Source organism: Epinephelus fuscoguttatus, linkage group LG12, assembly GCF_011397635.1.
Source record: "Epinephelus fuscoguttatus linkage group LG12, E.fuscoguttatus.final_Chr_v1".
In the NCBI taxonomy this organism is placed as follows: domain Eukaryota; kingdom Metazoa; phylum Chordata; class Actinopteri; order Perciformes; family Serranidae; genus Epinephelus; species Epinephelus fuscoguttatus.
This window is the reverse complement of record NC_064763.1, coordinates 37,062,244-37,086,207: the sequence shown is the minus strand read 5'-3', so window position 1 is coordinate 37,086,207 and position 23,964 is coordinate 37,062,244. Positions and strand designations below refer to the sequence as shown.

The 23,964-nt window shown below is 40.2% G+C and overlaps 1 protein-coding gene across 10 annotated transcripts in view; it reads right to left on the bottom strand.

The window, feature by feature from the left end:
• tcf7 (transcription factor 7) overlaps positions 1–21,180 on the bottom strand; it is a 92,474-nt gene extending 71,294 nt beyond the window's left edge. For 7 of the 10 annotated variants that reach the window (XM_049592892.1, XM_049592893.1, XM_049592894.1 and 4 more), the window contains exons 1-3: positions 20,702–21,180; positions 20,308–20,377; positions 18,701–18,807 (exon numbers count right to left, since the gene is read on the bottom strand). In XM_049592892.1, the coding sequence (XP_049448849.1) occupies positions 18,701–18,807; positions 20,308–20,377; positions 20,702–20,884 (360 nt within the window). In that variant the 5' untranslated portion in view covers positions 20,885–21,180. The remainder of the gene's footprint in view (positions 1–18,700; positions 18,808–20,307; positions 20,378–20,701) is intronic. The other 3 variants (XM_049592899.1, XM_049592902.1, XM_049592898.1) reach the window with 1 other exon arrangement.
• Between the last annotated feature and the right edge of the window lie 2,784 nt (positions 21,181–23,964).

The following is a 23,964-nucleotide window of genomic DNA, read 5'->3' as shown; positions in this document are numbered from 1 at the left end:
GATGATTTACCGCAGCACCTTCTCACACACCCACACACACTCAAAACACTGATTAAATATGCTTTATGAGCTCCATTACTTCCTGAAAAGAACCATATTAACTTCTGGTTATTAGTGACAACAAATTTGTGTCTGAATTTGTCATTAAAGCACCTTGTTTTTATCTTTTAGCATTTCACTCCTCCTTCTGCTTCCCTTTCTTCTCCTCCCTCAACCCCTCCCTTCCTTTTATCGAGACAACATCACCTCGTTTCCTCAAGGCCACCTCTTCGTCCTCGCCTTTGGTTTCCATCAACTCTGAAATCCTGACACAATTATCGGACACACAATCAACATTTTCTCTCTCCATCGTAGAACGAAGGCCAATGGGAAAACAATACACTCTCATCGCGTGTGCGTCTGTGTTTGTGCGTGAGTTCTGCATCTTTTAAAAGCCCGGCTGTTGTCTCTCTGTAGACCAACAGAAAACGTTCCCATGGCCACAAAGTGTGGGCATGGGTGTCTTTCCCTATTTTACAAAACAGGGCAAAACAAAGGTAGGAAATCAATTTGACGCATGGCCGAGCTCCTTTAGAGGAAACCTGTTGAAGAGGGAATTCCTCCCTCTCCCTTTTCTGGCTAAAAAATGACATTAACACACGAACATGGTGCCAAAACATATGAGCTTACACAGACTGAAGAAATCGCAGCAGACACACCTCTGGCAGTAATCTGCGACACGTTCACCTGGGACTCATTTTACTCCTTTCGTGCCGTCCTTTGACGGCAGAACATGGTCATTTTAACATCATTATTATAACTGCCTTAAAACTTAAGTCACAGTCGCTGACACGCTTGGCATTGACAAATCTTGTGGGAAATCTGCTTTACAGCATGAAGCAGGAAGAGGGCGCAGGCTATTAAAGTTTCAGAGATGCCAAAGACGAAAACAAAAAACTGAAAATGGGACAAGTAGGAATATTTATTATAGGATGTAGGTGGAAACTTGTTTTAGGTAACAAGAACCAACATATGATACATTCTATGAGATAACACCATTTTGCAAACTTATTTTCTCAAGTCCTTTAGCGAGGTTTGTAAGACCACAGTCTGTTATCTCCAGTTATATTATGTCATTGTAGCCAGTGTTGCAGAATTGGATTGACACGGCTTTTATGTCATGTATCTCAGGTATTCATACCCTGGATAAGCTAAACTCAGACATTCATATCTTGTGTTGGGCAATAATTCATTATTTAGTAATATGTTACAGTAACGGGCCTGTTTGCTGTCTTAACAGGATTTGGACAGAGGATTCGTAACAGCAGGTGAACAGACTAGAGCAAGAAAAGTTAGCTTGGGCTTCACCAACAGAGCAACGTGCCTTTGGTGACTCCAAACTTGTCTGATATCAATCCATTCGCCAGAAGAAAATATGTGTTTACAGATATTTTATTTGTATGTTTCATACATGTCATGTCAACATTTTAAACGTGAGTAATATATGAGCTGAATTTGCCATCCAGAGGTAGATGTGATGGTGCCAGGCGTAGCACCTGGGCAAGATGCCTGGCGAGCTGTACACCACAGTAGCCCATTGTTCAAGACCAACAAGCAACAAAAAAATTGTTTTTTAGCGAGTCATAGCTGCATTTTCCAGCGGCTTTTTAGCCACCAAACAAACCAATGGTTGTGGCTTTTAACGACATCGCTGCATTTTCTGATGAAATAGTTTTTTTAACCGAGACATCGCTGGTAGATTTTTAGCCACCAAAACCAGGTGTTGTAAACCAAACATGATATTTGCTCAACTATAACCTAAAATATAACTACACATTACCCTTAACGCTGTTTAAGCATATATTTCCAATGTGTCCACTACTTAGTAAGGTACAAAAATAACATAGCTGTGTTTGCAGGAACGTACAATACCAACATTTATTCTCGTGACAAGGTGGCTAATATACATGTTGCGTCTTAGCCGCCAGCTAGCTATATAGCTTTGTGGAATTGTTTTAAGACACCTTTAAAAGAGCTGTTCTGAGTGAAGGAGGGTAATTTCTTTTGCTGATGTGTAAAGAGCAATGTTTATATTTGATTATTATCAGCAAAATGTTTCTCAAGTTTCCATAACAGCTTTGATGAGCCTTGTCAAATCTCTGAAACTCTCCTGCATTGATAAACAATTGTTTCAAAAGATTTTGCCACATTTGGTGTTTTTGATGACAGTGGTGGTGAGTGCTGTCCAACAGGTTGCTCCAAAATCTCTCCGTCAGCGTTCAGATGGGTTAAGATCTGGTGATGGTGAAGGCCACATCACTTTCATGCTCATCAAAGCACTCAGTGAGCCATCATGCCTTCTATGGAAACGTGCATTTGTTGTAACTCGTCTGCACATGTCAGACTACTGAATAGTTCAGTCTTGAACTCACATGTTGCAGATCTAAACCAAAGCATCAGAAGTCATTTCATGGCTAAATTGTACATGTAGTGTTAAAAAAAACACCAAGAACATCATTGATAAGCAGCATTTTGTAACAAGTAACAGTTATATTAATCAATGACTACTCCAAAGAAACAATAAAGAAAGAATAAAACATGACTTAGAGTCACTGCCTCTTGTTTTTTAACAATACACACTGTGTCTAACTGCTGGTGTGTTGTGTGTGTGCATGATATATGTTAGTGTGTCAATGTGCAGGAGGAGGAAGAGGGAAGTGGGGACGGCAAACTACTCTGAGTCTATGTGTGTTAGTGTATGTGTGTAAGCACGGTATTAGTGGTCTGTTGGACTTTTAAATGTGTGTTCATGTGTTCATATGTGTGCACACATATATATGAATAGCATATTAAGGCGGAGGTTGCTTCCTTCCTTCAGCAGATGAGTATCATATGAGGGAGGATTAGACTTCTGCTCCTGTGTGTGTGTGTGTGTGTGTGTGTGTGTGTGTGTGTGTGCGTGTGTGTGTGTGTGTGTGTGTGTGTGTGTGTGTGTGTCTGTGCGTGTGTGATCACAGCCATGTGTGCCGGGCTGCTTCATGCGGCTGTGGAGGCTCCAGCTGGTCTGGGCAGAGCCACGGGCACGGGTTGGAGAGGGGCGGAGGAGGAGGACGGGTTTGAGTTTCATTTAGTCGACTATTTTTACGAACACTATTTTAATAAAGTGCATGTTAAAATGATGATAAATGCCGGCTGCAGAGGCCGAGGTTTGGAGGGGTGAGATGAGTCGGTGTTGGAGGGAAAAGTCATCACAGGACATTATTAATTACTGACATCACCACTTCAGACACGGATGTTTATTCACCCTGAAAACACATGATGACGGAAATTACTATTTGCAAATATTTTTCTTGTCTGTTGAGTCAGTGGTCAGGTAAACTACTCAGCTGGTGACAAGCATGTCATTCAGCTCATCAGTCAACAAGCCAGTCAGATGAGACAGGTAGAGAGTTAATCAGCAAGACCCATAAGCACACCATAGGTCTCAGAAAGGTTAGATTATATCACCTAAAATGTGCAACATATTAAACTGCAACATTTATCTCAAAAATTATTCATGTAATAAAGTAAATAATCATTTCTTCTGGTGCTGGCTTTGTTTGTATATATTTGCATGGACTGCAGCAATATTTTGACATTTTGGGAAATACCCTTGTCCACATTCTGGTGATGACGAGCTAGATGAGAACACTGACATAGGTTAGGAAGTCACAGTGCCCTCTCAGCCCTCCTGAGGAGAAGACATTGGGAAATAAGTAAATGAAGTGTGAAGTCAGTAGATGAGTAGAAATGCATCACTCTAGTCGTGTTCCCATTCAACAGTCGAGTGAATTTTATGTGGACTTTTGAAATGTTGCAAATAAGAAATGTGAGTTTCTATCAAGTGGTTTGGAGCGGATGAATAAGGCTACACAAAGCATGGTTTCATTGGAAGTTGGCTGTAATCCGTCAGTTAACATAGAAGTTGCCTTGACCATTTAACACATCAAGGTCTTAGGAATTAGTTTCAACTGGGCCAGTCTTAGTTGTTCTTTAATGTGAGCTCGTATTGGCCGTGTTTGATGCTGTCTGGAGGCAAAGACAAATTAATACAATAACTCTAATGCTCAAGATGATGGCAACATTGGAACAGCTGATCAGTCATGCGAGTTAAACGTTCGCTATGTCAGAACTTAAACCTGAAAAAGGCCCAGACACACCTAACCAACCTCAAAGAACTAGTGGCAACAAAGACCAACCATGACTTTGCCTCATTTCGAACAAACCACACAAAGGCTACAGCTAACGGCCAACTGACATGTATGTTCTGCACCTGAGTGAGAGGATAGTACTCTCCACACCTGCAGGTTGCGGTAGTCTGTATTCATTATTCAAAAAGGGAGACTGGAAGATAGACAGGATGGATTCAAGACGCTAGCTAGCCACTCAGCACATTAACAACACAACCCGATGCAACAACACTAACAATTACGAGATGCTTCTGCTTATGGAAATAAAAAAGAATCTTACCTTACATAACAAGTTTCTGTTGATCTTACACTCTCGAGTTTAGTTTGTTTACTTTCCTCACTTCTGTTTCTCGACTCGTGCACTGACTTCAAGTGTCAATTAGAGTCATTTTATTCACCAAAGTGCTCTAACTGTCCCAGACGTCAATTCAGCCGATGAAAAAGTCAAAAAGGACCGACAAGGGCAGAGTTGTGCTAATGGACACACCAGGACGAGTAGGGACAACAGTCTGGCCTGACAGTGACCGACGGCTGATTGTCGGCTTCGTGTGTCAGGGCTTAAGGGCATTTCCATATCCCATTTAGCACATGAACTCTTTTTCAACAAAGGCATAAAAACACCTTAAGGCTTTTTTGCACAATTTAAATCTATCTAATTTTGTCTCATATGATACTTAAAATGCGCATAAAAATACATTTATGGAAACACAGCTTATGTCTAACCTTACTGCTGATGCAGGAATAACCAAGAACAAGAAGTACCCACCAACTGAACAAGACATGCAGACAAGCACATACAAGAATCAAAGTACCATCCTGTACCAGATCCTCACTAAAACACACACAGTCACACATGTGAAGTTGGTCACACTTGCTCTAGGAACACACACACACATTTACACTTCCATCTCTCTGTAGGGGAGTGTAAACAGGTTGTAAATTTCCTTACAGGGACAGATGAAAGAGGGAGAGCACATGGCAAATTGTCATGTACAATCACATATGGTCGTCACACTGACTGTGTTTGCAAACAGTAGAAGTGCCAGCACATCATGTGTGGGTGAGACTGCAGGCTTATAAAACGTTAAAGTCGACATGAGTGGAGGTAACTGACTAACACCTACATTTCAAATGTGCTGTTTTAGCAGATTGATATGTGCAGCGAAGTTTGAAGTGTCATAATAAAGTGAATTAAGTGCATGTTTCATAATCAGGAATATATTTTTAGCTTCTCTGCATCTCATGGTTTTACCATTTTCTTTACTTCCCCCAGTACAGCTTTGCATAATGCAAGTCATAGTTGTTTGCTGAATGTACAAGCTGAGATCAGGCCCCACGACCACAGTTAAGTTTTGGACGTTTCACCCTATTTAAAGCTAAATCTGACATCTGTCTCCATGCTGATCTTGACTGAGGTCCTTTTATAGACTTAATTCAGCACAGTGCACAGTTTGGCTGGGATTGTTTTATCTTAAAAATATATTATATTCTCATTAATCAAATTATTTAGTGTTGAAGTAGATCTGATGATTCCACACAGAGCATATTAGTTTAAATAGTTTAGCTCATCAAGGACAATTCTTGGTTAATTAAATGTAACTGAGATGTATTATTGTAATTCCCTTAGAAAAAAAAATCTGGTGTTAGACATAATTAAGTTTCCTTTAACGGGGTGATTGTGTGTGTGCTGCTATTTGTGGAGCGTAAACCTCTACTAATCTAGAGAGGTAGTGTCTGCTTTGTGAAACTGTTCAACAGCCTGATTATTGACAGTAATGAAGAGGAAATGAAACGACACTTTAATTCCCATAGGTCACATGATTTGTAAAAAAAGAAAAAAAAAAAACTCTCTCTCATGCTAACAGAAACCAACAGAGAATAAATACCTCAATATCACCCTATTTACCACAACTGCAAACAGTAATCAGTAATTGGATTGGATTTCCCATTGACAGTGTTTCAAAGAAGACAAATCCAGATGTGGGTTTCTAATGGCATAAGTACAGTTTCACAACTGGGTTAAATGAAGATGAATTTTATATTTTCTTATGCAAAATGGACGTGCTGTGTGTAATAAGGAAAAAACAGCAAATAGCGCTGCATGGATTTAGTCAAAGTGGATGCAGACAGGTGCTCACTGCATCTGTGCATTTGAAGACAGCTGTCTCAGTGTTTTGTTTTTACTCATTAATTCTCATTTCTACTGTAAATGTTCCTCATTCTGTACATCTGCAGGCACATACATGAAAAGCCTTTGTTTTATTAAACCAATTAAGACCCAATAAGGCTTTTTACAGGCAGGCTGGAAGGCTGATAGCGGCAGCTGTTATTCAACAGTGCACTTTGATACTCCTTGCTGTCCAGGGTCACGCCAGGCAGGAGATATTCAACGTGTTTGCAGGTTGTGGCCCACTGACCTACAAACTTTGTGATGTGGGTCTGTACGTGCACAAGTCATTTTTAAATGCCCAGCTTCATGTTTGTTTTTAGCTGCTGAACATCCAAATACTAAAAAAATGGGTTGTACAACAGATGGGTGTACCACAAAGCAAGTTTAGTAGCCTAGTGAGGTATGTTGAGTCTAAAGCCAGAGTTTTCCATCCAACTAAGGTGTCTTTTGTTACCTGTCTAGAACGCCATGGTAACTTATGCTGCAGACTTAGCTCCTTTGAATAATGTTTCTCTGTATTCAATGTAAATTTATGGGTGATTCAGATACAGGTTTTCAATTTTTTTGTTCTTACTTTTACTGAGCTATTTAATATGTTTGTAGTGTTCTCTTGTCCATGCGCCCATGCTGGCTATAAAATAAGCCTTCTTTAAAAACAGACTTATTAATTCACTATATTATTAATCAGGATGATGTTTACTTGCATGTGAAATGTGGTTTAATTCCTTCAAATCATACTATAACATCACCACTTTGTTTTTATGCTCAGTCCTGATTTGCTGAAGTTTGTTTTACACTGCTGGTATATTACAGCTGATAGAACATCGATCAGAAAATTGATCTGTGTTGGGTATTTATCACTTTGATTTGCACAAAATCTAAAGTGATTTCCACGTATTCTTCATTATGGGACAGTGTCAGTATGCATAAATGCACATCTTCCTTTCCATTCTCTATACTTATGTTTTGAACTTCTTTTAACTTAAGTTGGACACGAAACTGTGACTGAGGACATCAAAAAAGTTGAGTTTCAATACAATGCTGCAGGAAATGCTGTCATGTTCGACAAACTTTCTGCATGGCACACATTTTGTGCAGGGATTACATTTCTGTCTCTTGCAAAGCTTAACCCCAGTTTATAAGATAGCCCCTACTGTCAGAGCAGTTATGAGTCCAAACTTCACCATCAGGAGTTTAGAAATGCCACTGAAAAGTTCTCCGGGTCTCATAAAGAGGAAACTTGATCCAATCCAGAACCTTGGAGGTCTCAGAGTGATTGTTTTGCCATTGTTTTCATAATTTTAAATGATCACCAGACCATGTGCGCAGCATGAAGTAGTAGATAACTGTGGGTATTTTGATATCCCAGTGGTGTGTAAGAGAAGACAATGCTGTCATTGATTAACTACAAGCTGAGAACACACATCTGGGAGGCCTGGACAGCTTGCTCTGTAAACAACGACACAGGAGAAACTCTGTATGGTTTCGCTCCACAGGCCAATGACTCACCTGGGTGCAACATCCCGCAACTCTCACATGCACTCCCTATGAAGATCTCACAGACAAACACTGGAGCCTAAACAAAGAGTCGAAACCTGTCCTCCGTCTTCCTCCATCTGTCTCTCACTTCTTCTCTTGTGAAAGTTTCATTTAAAAAAATCCCTGTGACCTCTGTTTCTTTGTTTTAATGAGATACAGCGGAGGAGTTTTTTTCCAGGTACCTCCCATTCTGCTACGAAGCAAAAAGATCCTCACATTTGAGAAAAATCTGAAATAGTCTTGATGAGCATTCTTGAGTCTTGACAACAGCAAACATATATGAAGACAACCATTTACAAACTCTTGCACAACTCATACAGTATAATCCTAGTCTCATTCATCCAGTCATATGCTTAATACCTCCCAAACAGACAGCCCTTTCCAACAGGGAACTTGTTGTTCTCTCTAAAGCCAGGCTCCACTGAAAAAAAACAGTAATTTTACCTCACTGAACATAGGAGCTGCTGGTCTACCGCTGCCTCAATTGGCAGTTTGTTGGTGTCACTGTGTGTCTATAGTCTTTTGAAGGGTTAGTCCAGATGCACCAAAGTCACACAATAGCCATGTTTCCATCAGCCTGTTTAGATGCGCATCTATAAGTATTGCATCGGAAAATTATGATGGAAACGCCAAAATGTTGATGAGTGTAAAGTATTTCTTTAAATCAGTATTAAAAATTCACCCAGGTTTGCCAGTGAGACATTACAGAAAATGAAAATGAAATATAGCTACGACAAAAGTGCTCAAACTTTCAGATTTATTTCCAAGGCTGATGGTGGCAAAAGTGAAAGGCAGATGGAAAGAAAAACATCCTCAAACATGTTTGACCTCTAGCATCCTCTTGGTGACAGGAAGCGTGGGAGGAATTATGGGAAATGTGGTCTTAATTTAGAGAAACACTAGCACTAACACCACATGATGTTACCAACCGTCTGAACCACCTCTTCTCTTATTTTTCCATCCCAACTGCAACTAAACATCACAATTAAGCTGATGTTCTCCTTGGAGATTATTTGTGTCTGTACAAATGTGTCTGGATTTATATTAAAAAAGAAAAACACACATAATAATATCAATCAAACAAAGCCACACTTCCTTTGCCAACACCTGTTTTTTACTGCTCGACAGTTTCCCCCCGTCCCACCTTCCCTCTGCGCCGGAAAGAAATAAGTGGATGAATAATTACAGGTATAAACACCTCGGGGCCATCTGAAGGGGTTTTTCCTCTTCTTCTGATATTCTTTTAAACATTTCCGCCTCTTGAAATAGTCCTCTGAACAGTTTCTCTTTAGGTGCCTTCACAGCCCCCTACTTCAAAGCCAACAGGCCGATGAGGACGCTCTTATGGTCATTTGTATTTTAATCTTACCCCCACCCTTTTCCCCTCCCTCTATAATGCTCTCTTTACCTCCCTAGCCCTCACTCTTTACAGTCTATTTATCTGTCTCCATCCACATCTATTTTGATCTCTTGCTCATATTTCCGGTCTCTCTTTGAAGCAGCGTGGGGCCTCAGTCTACCTGAGACTGTCTCCACACACAGTCCACCCACACACACACCCACACACACCCACACACACACACACACACACACACACACACATACATACTTAATATTAATAATTCAATGATCTGTCATTGGCTTTCATGTCTTTTCTCACTGACACATGATGCTAGTTAAATAAATCAGAGGATTGGCTTTTTTCCATTAATTGATAAGTCAAAGTTAACAGGCTAAAATGTTGATTATCTTTTAATGGTTTAATTTTTCAAGCAAAATGAGACAACCACTGTTGACATCTTCTCAAATGTGAATATTTGCAGCTGTTATTTGTATTCGACGCAGTGAACTGAATATCTAAACCTTGGTTTTTGACTGCTGGTCCAACAAATCGAGACATTTGAAGATGTTGTGATGTTCATTTCACCCTCATTTTATGATATTCTATTGACCAAACAAATTATTAAATAATCAACATAATGACTGAATCGATACTGAACATAATCTGTTGCCGCCAAAGTCGTAGCCGTGGAGTCAACATTACAGGAAACCAAATCTGCCAGGCCCCCCCCAAAAAATATTTTAATATATTATACTGTAAATCAAGTAAAGCTATACAGTACGGTAGCAATTTGTTAAGTTTATTTTAAATTCTGATGACATTTACTAATGATTATTTCAGACTGCATGGTTACCTGTTGTAGCACAGCAATTTTTATCAATATATTTGGGGCGGACATTTTATCCATGACCTCCCTCACACACACCCCCTACCCCACATGCCCACACACACTGAAACAACTTGCTCCTTCAAAGTATAAATAAATCCTGCTTCTCTTAAATAATCTACCACTGTCAAAAATAATTCAAACCCATCAATTATGTTACACCATTTCTTACTTCAGTGGAAAATCTTCAAGGTTTAAAAAGCCAGTTGTGGTCTAATATCTTTATCTATTAATGAACGCAAAAGGAGACTATAAAATGTTATATGTGGTGTGGACCGGAAGACTCAAATCTCAACACAAAAACAAAGGATGTTTTGCATGTTTGGCTGAGAGCAATCATGGAGATTTGCTGTCCAATCATCAACCTCATTTCACTCAATAATCTGAGACTTTATACAACCATAATCTTGCACTTACATACATCGCAACAATGACAAGTTAAGACTTGGCCGGTTCCTCTATCCCATGACACCCCTGCACATTGGAAACATTCAACTATAATAGCTTGTTAAGCTTGTTTTTACACCAGGAAAGTAACGCAGATGTTGCTGAAGTCTATATATATCATGGCATATGTATAAAAAAGCAAATAGTCCTTAAAAAGAAATTTGAAGACGAACGATTTCCATGTGACCTGAGCGCTTGCTGCCTTCTAGTGAAAGCTGCTTTTCTTTTAGGCCTCTTAAATCTGAGCGGCGGGGTCCTTATCGTAGCCAGTCAGAGGCAGGGAGGCCCCCGCGCCGCTCATCCCAGCCCCTGGGTCTGTATGAAGGGGGGATTAGGGAGGCCTCAGCCTGTGTTGCTGCCATTGTTTACTAAGGGACTAGGGGCTGGCTGAACAACCCCCCTGTCAGCACCGCAATACAATAGGAAACAAGGAAGTGGCAAGATCCTAGAGACTTGCACACACACATGCCGTTCCCTTGATCTTGGAGGATCGACTTTGTATTATTTGGGAGATACAGGGAGGAGGAAAAGAGGATGGGGAGGGGAGCTTGTTAGCAACAGCAGCTGATTTCTGAATGGATTCTTGGAAGAGGAAGAGGCGTATGAAAAACTTTACAGGCATAAAGACATGAAACTTCACATTCCCCTCAAATGATGATTCAAAAAAGCAAACAAGATGTTCCTTGAAGTTCGTAAATATAATTACACTGTTGTTTCCTTGCATGATTTGGAAATTCTGGTTTGGTTTAAAGACAGCAATGAAGGGACATTCTGAAAGCTGAGATATTTAAAAATTTCTAAAACACGCTACAGCCGAGCCTTCAGAGTCTTAGAAATGACGGAGTTTCACCCCTACCTTTCCCAAACATGTTAACTGTCTCTCAGCAACCTTCCTGTCAATTTTCAATTTTAGTCTGAGACATGAAATGTCAAATGAGTAGGAAATTCCCCAAAACAAGGCAACGACGCTGCGCACTGTGCTGTTAAATACCGGCTTGTAAATTCCAGTGACTACATTTACAAAATGTCAAACAGCACTTAAAACAAACAATATATAGTTTTCCAAAAGTTACTGGTTAATGCGGTAAGCTCTTATAATCCAGTCAGTGTCCAGGTACAGTGAGCAAAAAAGTGTTTGAGAGGCGTGCTGTCGGCGGAGCTTGTTGACGTCTTCATGTGACCACAGCTTCCACATCACAGGGAGTTTCACAGCCTCTCCGACAGTGCAGAAAGCTGCGTACAGATGAATATCAGATGCTGGGCTTAATTGCTTTTCAATTTTTAGACAATGATCCGCAAACAGCTGACCATCACTCAGCCCGACAACCAACTGTTATTATTCCACTGAGAGCTTCATCGCTGCTCATCACATAAAGACGTTTAAATCATCTATTTCAGACTCTCAGTCAAAAACTGTTTTCACTAAAAAAGGTAAAAGCTGCTCTAAATGCAAACTTCAACCCAAAACAAGTTGTGTTTCTTTCACACTTACCTGTGGACAGACACGCTGAGCTTACAAAAAGATGGTCAGTAATGGTTACTGATTACAATCTAGTCTAAATACTCAAAATATAACCACCTATCAACTCTTATGGGTGACTTACTGGCCACTTAGGAAACATGAACAGCCTGTTTTTGTTGAGGTGGCCTGGCCACCCACCACTTCCCATCAAGCACCCACCACCCAACCACACAATGTGACTTCTTCTGCTACTTTATTTCTGCTCTTACTTTGTGTGGAAATAGAGGATCCTGGATGGTTGCTGATCCATCGTCATGAGTACTGCTATCAGAGCTAATGTCCACCACAGTAAAGGCAATAAAAATGACGTGTTTCACATTAAAAGCCTTCCACCAGCATAACATTGATAGGCTTTTATTGTGAAGCAGCTACAGGAAGTGCAGCTTGAGTTGTGGAAGCTAACTACCAATGTTTAACTCGATGTGATTAATAGTCCTTAAAGATTTTGACATTTTTCTGTAGAATAATTAGTTGGAAATATTGCAAGAGATTGGATAATTAAGTGCAGGAGACAGGAGCTGACAAAAACATACTGCTTTATCAAGTTTGGTCTGTTAGGGCCCCGACACACCAAGCTAACGGTCGGCTACTGGTCAACGTCGGGTCGTCAGTGAGCGTCTGTTGGTGTCCTTCACAACTGGCACTAGTCAGCCATTGTCAGCTTTAATTTGGCCAATTCAGCATGTTGGATCGGAGTCAGAGATGGCAGAGCCCGTCAATGAATAAAGTCCGATTGGCAGTTCAGTTCAGCACACGAGACGACACACAGAAGTGAGGAAAGCAAACAAACAACTAAATACCAGAGGGCGTGACATAAGCTGCTAAACAGCACCTTGAATCCAACCTGTCTGTCTTCCTGTTTCCACCTGCCACCTGCTGGCTCGCAGAACATACATGCTAGTTGGTCATTGGCTGTAGTCTTTGTGGTGTGTTCAGAGCAGCTTTTTGGCCGCGACACAGGGGGTGTGACACAACAGGCTTTGTCACCACTGGTTCTCTGATGTTGGTTTGGTGTGTCTGGGCCTTTCACACAAACACGTCAGTGCCCCCTCCATCACGGCTAATAACCAGCACCGCCCACTAATATCAGACATTTTAGGGGAAGCACTGCTCTTACTCATCTATGTAAGTGCAATGATCTTTATTTAAAGGCATGGTTTTAAGATTAATAGTAAGAGGCTATTTATGCAAACAAACCACATCACAGCAACAACTCATAACCAAACTTCTGTGTGAGGCATGATTGTTAGACTCTGTTGTCCCAGCTTTCCTTTGCCAGCTCTTCACTGCTTCTCTCTATTCCTTCATCCATTTACTCATTCTCTGTCCATTTACTATTAAAAGAATCATTTAAAACCATAATCAAGCACTGAAAACATCACATTACATTTGCTCAGCTACACAGCAGCACTCCCTGAGCTGGCAGAGAGTCAGCAAGCTGCTCACAAGCACTTCAGCAGAGTGGATTCTTCCCGACAATCACGTCCTCCAGGTTAAGTGCAATGTTCTTGTATTCATCATGACACTCTTTAACTCAAAATTTCAATTGTTTCTCTGTCGTCTGCCTTTTTGTAAGCACCATGAAGTCATCTCACGGAGTCAAAAATGAAGACAGACAGTTGAGTTGGAGCAAACAGATGCTGAGAATAAGTTAGCATGATGAAGGCGGCATAAACAAGCAAAGAGATGGATAGGTGGAAAAGGCAAACAGAAAAGTGAGTTAGGAGAAAGATGGGTGGATGCTGAAGTGAGGAAAATACTTAGTTTTTATTGACAATCTCCCCTCCGCCAGGGTTTGACTCCTCGAGACGACAAAAGGCTGATGATCCCTTCAAAAACACTGTCTGCTGGTAATCCACAGCATTATACACACAGCCAGAGAAGGTCTAACACACACACGCTGCATCTGCAAACTCCGGCTACACACACACATACCATACAGCAAACATTAGCACACAAAACACACCATGAACCCTGGATACAAACACGAGCCTATGGCAACAAACTTGAGGAGGAAACATGCAGATGAAGACGCACACGCAGAAAACATGCCAAAACATTAGATACATGCAAATTATTTAGTGTAATGAACTTAAACAGCAAACACACACACACACACACACAGTGCACTGTCTTACACGCTCCAGATAAGGCTTTATCCAAAAACAACAAGCTGAGGGAGTTTAGTCATATCTCTGAATCCCACAAATCTCCTTCTTTGGCCACTTCCTCTGAAAGGACAGCTGATATCTACATTAATGTAACAACAGTGAAATGTCCCATGAAATGCTGTAATAGGAGTATTATCACAGAATGGGATAAGGAGGGAATACACTTCACAGCAGCGGAGATTAGAAGCTTTTTTACATGAGATGTTAACATTAATACCAGAATAATAAGGAGTGTGATTTATCCATCCTTTTTGTCTGTTTCAAACAATCTGGTTTGGGTGAACATGGAAAATAATATGTTAATCTTTTCAGAACAAAACAGCCCTGGGAATTTATTTTTTTTTTGCTCCCGTTCTGCGAAATGCAATGTGACCCCCGACGGTCGAGACAAACGTTTGACGTCCTTGATTCTTATTCACGAGGCGTGAATAGGCAAATATAAAATAATCTGAAAGAAACACGGAATTATTAGATTAGTCTTGTACAATCAGAGATAAACCCACACGGTGCACCCAGGGGAGGGAAGGGGAAGATACAGACAGAAAAATATTACAAATAATGTCTGTCTTTCAGTCATTGTGCTGATGCTCTCACAATGAGTTCAACTGTTAAAAGCAGTTTACAGGAACACACAAAAGGTTTTGAGAAACTGTTGTTGTTTGTTCAGTGTGGCTGGTAAATGCTGACAACATTCAGCCTCCCACTGATTCGTAGAAGATTACTGTCACTGCCTCCCAAAAAACTGGTAGCAAAAATTATTTACAATTTTGGACTATTAAGGATGAATTTTCTTTGTTTTCAAAGGAAGGGCTGTAACTGTTTTTATTATCAATTCATCTACAGGTTATTTTCTTGAACAATAAAAACAACCACTTAAAAAATTCTCAAAGCCTGCAGTAACACCTTTAGGGGCCTCGCTTTGTCCAACCAACGGTTCAACACACAATATTTAATTTACAATGACACGAGACAAAGAAAAACAGCAAATCTTCACACTTGAGAAGCTGGAACCAACTAATGTTTGTTAATTTTTTTCTTTAAAAATCACTTTAACAAACAAACAATTTACAGACTAATTATTTCAGCTGCAAACAGAATAAAAATATCTCAGCGGTGCAGGAACACATGATTGTGCAGCTGCGATAGCTTCAAAGATAACCCAGACACAACTAACCAAATTGAATTCATATTTATTTTTTCACATTTATAATCCTTTAGGACATGTAGTAAAATATCAGCTAAAAGAGTTGGAATAGATTTTCTTATCACTGCCGAAGAAGGCCCGATAAAACTTACTATTAATGTTGAAACAATCCGTCGATTGATGGATTGACAGAAAAACCAACAATGCTGATAAAACTGCTCCACTCTTCTTGATTCTAAGTGCCCTTTAACATCATTGTTACATTGAATATCTTTGGGTTTGTACTACTGGTCAGGTAAAAAAAAAAGAAAAAAGAAAAAAGAAAGCAATCTGAAGGCGTGACTTTGGCTCTGGGAAATCATCACTATTATCTGACATTTAACAGTCTAAATGATTTCTCAAAAACATGATCGACAGGCTACTTCCCTTCCAAGAACTGCCAACACCAGAAGAAACTAGCATAAAGAGTGAAACTCTCAAAGTCATAATGCCAAGACAGAAGGACAGCAGTCCTACATGGACACACACAGAGAGACATAACATGCGTTACTTTGTCCCACAGTAACACCACAACGCTAGGAAAACACCAAACAGCCCTTTTTTCTCCCAGTATCCCAGACCTATAGTTTCCGATCCATCACTTCCATCCATAATCATCAACCCCCCCTCCCCAGCCCCTCTAAACCACTATGCTCAGCCCTTTCAAGTGGCAGGTAGACGGGGCCTGATACGCCGCTACCGCCTCGCAACCAGCGGGCTAATTACAAGGGAAGCAGCAACAAGTGAGCATTGTGTGGAGTCTCGAAGACACACGGGGAAAGAAAGTGCTCTTTATCTTGCCACCACCAAACCCCCCCCCCAACCCCACCCCATCCCACCCTCAACAAAAACAATCTCTGAGAGGCTTTGCGGTTGGCACTCCAGGGGTTGGAGAAAGAGAAGAGAAGAGAAGATCACGAGACGAAAGGTGAAAGAAGTGGAGACACATTGATGAGCGACACATACCATCACACTTGCTCACCGTGTTCGTCTAACACGATGCCGGATGTGCCGTGTTATGCAACGAGGAGTAAAACGATGTTTAAGGAAATACGAATACGCTCTATTGTACTAGTTCATTCAAGTTGTGTTCTCTGTCACAGCGTCAAGCTGTGATTAACAGACTTAGGGAGAATTTGATTTCCTACGAGATGCTGTTGTGTGTACATGTGGCTGCCGCGCAAACTAATGTACCTTTTACAAATAGTAAAACTACTATTGGCAAGGATTTTCTTTCCAAGAAACAAAAAGTCTGTAAAAAGACCAAGTTCAAATCTAGCAGCTTCAAGTCAAAGAGGGGGAACAAATAAATAATTCAAGAATAAAAGTAGTTTAAAGTCAAAGCGACAGCATAAATGGGGTTCCCAACATTTACTTTGAAGCTCCATTTGATGACATTTTATTTAACTTCATGCTGTACAGCTATGATGAAGCAAAGGAGCTACTTTCACAGATGCCATGATGTTAAAATGAAAGTTTATTTCCCCATAGAGAAGAGCTTAAAAATATTTTTTTTGTTTCAAAATGTGGAGAGATTGAGGTATTTTTAGAAGAATTATATTACTAGGGCAGTCTATAAATGAAAGTACAACAGTCATCTTTTTTTGACCCTTGAGTGACCCATTTATTATCTCCCATGACCAACAGCTGCGTCTTGATCCACACGTTGAAGAAAACGGTTGGCAAAACACTCCATGAAGTAGATTTTGTGATACAGCAGATTCCTAATTCACTTTGCCTCGTGTCAGATCAGCCTACGGTGCGTGAGATCTCATGCAAACATGCATCTCTGCTGTTTAGCAACGTCTTGTCTGCAAGAGCAGGGGGTTAATTCAGGCAACAGGATTACACAGCACGTGAAAAATGAATTAGGCACAACCGCTCATGTTTGGTGTAATTAGTCAGCCTATCCATGGATATTGGTTCTTATGGGTGACTTGAAGGGATTTTATGATTAATTTTTTAGGGCTGTCTGGCTGGATGAGTGATACTGCATACTTGAAATCCTTCCACGAGTCTTTCTGATGTTTGTTTTAGCGGTTTAACACTCAGAACAGCCATTAAGGCAGCAACAAACCTCTTGTCATTCACGCACAACACAAACAGATGGGAAACGTCATGCGAAACGCTTCGCGATGACGACATCAATCAGGTTCCAACTTCAGCAAAGGCGTAAACAAAAACAAGTTTTTTTTCTGCTTTCTCTCATGAGGCGGTGGCGCTCTTCAGGGAGAGCATGTTTTAAGTAGCGCTTTATTTCATAAGGCAGTTAGGCGGGAAACAGCTCAGTTCAAAGGCAAACCAGAGCACATAAGTTTGTGACTGATTTGCATTGATGTGACTGTGATCTGATGGCGCCTCTTTTATAAGCCAATTGACCTATGTTGTATTAAGCTAAAGGCACGTTCAAGCACTGGATTCAATCAAATGTTTCTGCTTTGCGATTCGGTAAAGGAGGTGTTTCTTGAGCTTAATTGACAGAGGTGTGCATCATGTAATCACTAAGTCACATAAAGAAGCGTTAAACAACTAAAAACAACCATCATTAGTATCTTAAAAAAATATTTAAAAAATTACATACAGTCCCTGTTTGCAGCCAGGTAACTGAGATTAGCCTATTTATAATTTATAAATTCATAAAAAATCTGTATAAGGAGATTAAAAATATTTTTTATGAGAAGCACAAGGCCGATCACATCTTACAGGGAAAGACACCACTTATTTTTAGGCTGATGTGATTGAAAGTTTACGAGACGAGATGTACAACAAATTCAATGCAAATTATGCAGAAGTGCCAAGAAAAAATATTTATACCATTATCTAAAGACCAGGAAAATCACCACCATTTTCTTGTCCCACATGCCCATGCCGTCTCTACTTGGTACTACTGTAATCTGACTACTGAAAATAGCCAGTGGCCACCAGATTCAAACCTAATCCATCCCTGAGTGTTTGTTTCTGACTTCTTATTCCTGCAGCAGGGGTGAACTTGAACTGAAGAACATCATAACCATTATTAAATATTATTAAAGAGTTACTCCCTGAAGCACCAAACCATGTCTTCAGTGTTTGAACTTGATACCAAAGAATAAACATAGTAGCTGAAGTGCACACACTTGCAGTGGAGTCCAAAGTGGGACGCCCTCAGCTACTGACAGGAGAAACCCAGAGAGGAACAACAGTGACCACTGCACTGCAGCCAGCAGGAGAATCAAAAGAGAGGTGGACTTACAGATGGAGAAACCGAGCTGTTGGGGAGGTAGGGGTCAGGCAGCATAAGGAATGGGTACCCCGCATATGACGGCGTCTTGTACATGCCTCCATCTTGCTGCTTCGACACTGAGGTCGCACATGGAGAACAAACAAGAGTTAGAAACTCAATAAAATCAAAACTGTTTTGATGGAAGCATTTATAATAGTTTATAAAGGCTGCTTTAAGCAAAAATATTTTGGCCTGGTCTCTAAGAGGTCAGGTATCAGCATGCTATTATTTAAAACTTGATTTATATTAATATAAAAGCTGCTTAAATAAAACAATGTACACAACCTAAGAGGACTAAATAATCTAATACTTACTCCCACAGTGCTGCTTTCAGATATGCAGTGCCTCAAAACAAAAATAAAACCCTAAAATCCAAATCAAATGTGCACACAAAGCTGGTCAACTTTACAAGTGTTGTAGTTACTACATGTTGTGTCCTTGTGTGAGCACAGACTACAACACTTGAGACAAAAGCGTTACAAGCGTCACCTAGCCTGAGAGGCGTGAACTCCTGTAGCCTATGTGTTAATTTATCTCTCACCACCACCCATATTAAGCATCACAGGCCTCTCTGTAGGTCAGTTGTAACTAGGTTATACTTGGTCTGTATAAAACACAGAGACGTAGACTAAACTTTTTTTTACAGTTACAGACTAATCCCTTGTCATCTAAGGTGCCAAAACTTCTAACGTGGCCTTAACCAAGGTGACAGAAAACGAAATAATCCAATCACGCAAGCAGAAACATTCAGAACGGTAAAATCCTTTTTCTGCGGCTTTCACTTTTTCCAAACAGACGCACACGAAACCGCAAATCCACATTTGATGGAGATTGTGCACAAAGGAATACAACATGGGGACATTTTTCCTTTTAGGAACGGTTGGAGTGAGTTGCACAACTTGAGTACAGCCTACAGTGACGCCTGTAATTAAAACGGCCGTGTATACATTCTCTAAATGTGCCCTCTCGTAGGGAGGGAAAGTGAAATTGCTCTGTTCTTTTTGGGTGGTAGGAAAAAGAATAAACCTCAAGGACCCTGCTTGACCCCACTTTTGGCAAAGTCTGGCAAAAGCTACACTGCAAGAAATGTCAAGGGTTGACTGTAAAAGGGGCTGTAGATCTAAAAATACATTAAGATAAAAGAAGCACAGGGCAGATCTACTGAACATGTCTGATACAAGCTGACAAAAGAGTGATATGATGTCATCCTGATGACTGTATTTAAAGCAAAGAAACTTCCAGAGTCCATATTTTACTTGGCAACTGATTAAAAATGACATTTAAAGAGGTTAAACTCTGCTTTAATGTCATGTTTAGCAGAAACAGAGGAAACCACCACCAGTGTCAGATTTGGGAGATAAACTGGAGAGCTGCACATACAGTGGACATCTTTTGCAGTGTACACCTGAACGCAACTCTTTGAAGTTGGTATTAAAGCTGCAACACGTGTCCTCGTGACCAAAATACTCCCCACTTTGACACAGTGTTTTTTATTATTATTAAGGAGGAGGAAGTTGAGCAGTTTTCTGAGATAGTAGTGGTCACACACACCGCATGAGTGTGTGTTTTCTTCTTACCTCCGTCGAGATGCTCCCGGTGTTTATCTGGGAAGCCCCTCTGCTCGCCCTGCTGTCCCCGTCTGACCGCCTGCAAGGGACCGACAACAAACACGGGGTCACACACTCCCAAAAAAGTTATGAAAAGGCGAGGAAAAATGACCACACAACTGTTGTAGGGTGTCAAACATTTAAAGCAACCTTAAACTTTAAGGTGTGTTTTTCTTCTACTGTTGTTGTCCCTGTAATAAACTTCTAACAGCCAGGGAATTTTACCCCCGTAACCCCTGAAGGCACCTCGTAGCTTTCTTTGGTTTCATTCAGCAGCTTGTCAGCAAGCGTATAAAAATAAAACAAGCTTTCTCACACACTCTTTCCGTGTTGTATCCACTCACACACACCCCGTGCCACCTACCGCTGCGTTCGGACTTTGATTTATTTCCGACTCGTTCACCAGGGAGGACTTGAGGTCGGCCAGGTCTCTCTCCGTGAACGCGTTTTCTTGGATTTTCTCCTCTTGCTCTCCTTCGTCTTTGAACGCTATCATCTCATCATTCGCTCCCAGGTCGTCCCCGCCGCCGCTGCTGAGCTGAGGCATGTCTACTTCTCCCACCTCCCTTTGCGATGTTACACACTTAGAAATAATAACTAAAAAAAAAAGTATAAATAAAGGAAGAATTAAGGGCTCTCTGTGTGATATCTCCTCTGTGTGGGGCGCCTCCAAAAGTGTACAAACCCCGACCACATACAGGGAAAAAAGTTGAGATGTGTCGTCCCCCGGCTGGCTGCTTGGTAGAGGACTAATGTTTCCCTACAACAGCAAACAGCTCATTTGAGCCCAAGACAAGGCGAGGAGTCCCGACATCAAAGGGCGCCGACCGGATGATTGACAGGTCCGATGACTTGTTGGGGGGTTGTAACGATTGTTTCGGCGAGAGGGCTGAGCTTCTTAAAGAGACATCACCTCCCTGAGCACAGCTCAACACGGTATTATTCATGACTTCCAGGGGCGTGTTCACACCATCCACGGTCCCCTGGCTGGGGACGCGGCTGCTGCCTTTGGCCACCAGAAACTTCACTAAAGTCAAACAAATATTCCCAGAAGGCAGCGGTGCAGATAGAGAGCCTGCAGGTGAAGTGTTCATCCTGATAGTATTGTATTGTGTTCAAGGACTGCTCATTGCAACATGGCTTCAGGAAATAGTTTTTTTTCTTGCTCAATTCCAGTAATGGAAAGTAACTAAGTACATTTACTAATGTACTGTACTTAAGATCACATTTTAAAGTACTTGTGCTTGAGTATTTAAATGCAATGCCACTTTATACTGCTACTTCACTATGTTTATCTGACAGTTATAGTAACTTTACAAGATATATTTTTAACAATAAATTCTATAAAATACAAAACCCAACAGTAAGTAACAACAACAATAAAAATACTGCGTACACATTAATGCATTGGCAATAATCTCGAATTATAATATGTTGTATTGTAGTCAGTGTTGGGGAGTAACTTAGATGTAACTAGTTTTATGTAATTAAATTCCAAATAAATCTAATTGCAATGGGTTCCAGTTGCTTAGAAAAATATGTAATTAATTTGCAGTTACTAATCAAAATATTGGTGATTACAAATGGGTTACATTTGAATATATTCTTTTTTAAAAAAAATAAAAAAATAAATAAAAATATGTGTGGAATAATCTTTTCCTCTTCCTCTGGCATACCCTATTTTTGGACATTTTTTTTTAGCTTTATCACCCAGTTTAAAACATTTGTTAGAAAATTAATCATAAAGTAATCCAAATTAATAAGTTACATTACTTTGATGAAGTATTTAAAATAGCTACATTATGGTAACTAGTAATCTGTAACCAATTACACTTCAAAAGCAACATTCCCAACACTGATACTATGATACAACTTTTGATACTTAACTTAAAGCATATTGTGCTCATATAATACTAATAGTATATTATAAGAGTATAATATTATAATAGTATTTTTACAGAGTTATATTGCTGAGTACATCCTCTACCAATTATTTCTCATTTCCTGTATATTTTCCTTCAGTTTTACTCAGATAAAACTTCCTGTTTACAATATTGAAATGATAATCACTACCTCATTACTTTGGAGCTCAGCCATAATCCCAAAGCAAAGTTTGCACAGAATCTGCACCTTTTTTTTTTGTCATCAACCAGTTTAAAATCAAATTATCTCCAAATGACGATGATCCACTTTGAGGAGCTGAACTGATTTTAACATACAAATGTGGGGAAGGAGGAATTTCCCCTCAGATATGGAGCCAGTTCATTATTATCCATGTTGCTCTTTGCTGTGGTTTCCCTGCGTGCCTCTCCATCTGAAAGTGGTCACATGAGTGCACATTCTCCAGAATCTAAAGTATCACTTAAAGATGAATAATTATTGATCGAGGAAAGATGGAATTGACAAATAATAGTTTCCTTTGTATCAGATACACTCAAATTAAACACATCCTCAGTTTGCAAGGTCCATCTGGGGACTATTATTGCAAACTTAACACTGCTGCATGCAGCACAGGTCCATACTTGTTCCTATACAAATAAACATTAAATTAATAAATAATAATAAAACTTGTTTTAACCTTTACAGCCTACATTTGAGCGCTTCTGTTTTGTACACATACCTTAAATATATTAAGAAATATAAACATTACAAACATGCAATGTAGTGTGGTGACCTGTGTCCAGTTATAAACTGCAAATCAATGCAATGTGCATTAGTGTCTATACTTGCGTCAAATCTTTTCAGCTGTTAACAGCATGCAACATTTTGGTACCCTATAAAAGTGATGTATATTAACACAACACAAAACACACACAAGCAAACTTGACTTCACTTTGTGTGTTTTGTTTTGCCTAAGAGAGGGCTGTGTGTGTCAGCTGTGGTGATGGAGACAGTGCATCCTATCAGCTGCCTCTCGTGCGTGAAACCCTGCCCTGCCTTTCTTGTGATTGGCTCACGTTAAACACGCGTCTTGTCATGAGCACTGGATTTAAAGGTCGACCTTTTCTCATTAACGAAGATACTCTCAGAGGTTCCTAACTGCCATGCAGCTCTTTAAAGAACCCAAACTGGTATCAGATGTTGCTGTTTTTTGGGGGGGGGTGTTATCACCATCAAGTTAATAACTTGGTAATTATGCATTGTGAGTTTTACTCCTATCCCAGCTGTCCTTTTGTGGTGGCTGTTGTCACACTGTTCAGTTGGTTAGTTTTCTCCTTTTGGAACAAAAACCCTCCTCATTTGCATGGACGGAAAAGTGGCAGCTTAGGCAAGAAACTGCAAAATGTAGGACATTCTGTGAAAAACATCAGAAGGCACGGCATGCTCATCAATAACAGATGCACTGCATGTTTTTGACTGGTCCTTACATCCCCCAGATTTTGTAACAGTCTCCAAAACAGAAAAAAAGTGTTAGCTGTTGCAACTACTTGATTTGAGGAGGGGAAGAAGAAGAAAAAAACATAGTTCAAAGATGTAGACTTGAAGTTCTGATGTCTTATCAAACTCGTAACTTGCCTTCCCCTATTTTCCTCCCCGATGCTGATGCATTTTTAATGCTGATACAGTAGCATAGCTGGTCTTCAGAGTTTTTAATTGAGAAATATTTATACACTCCCATGCTGTGAC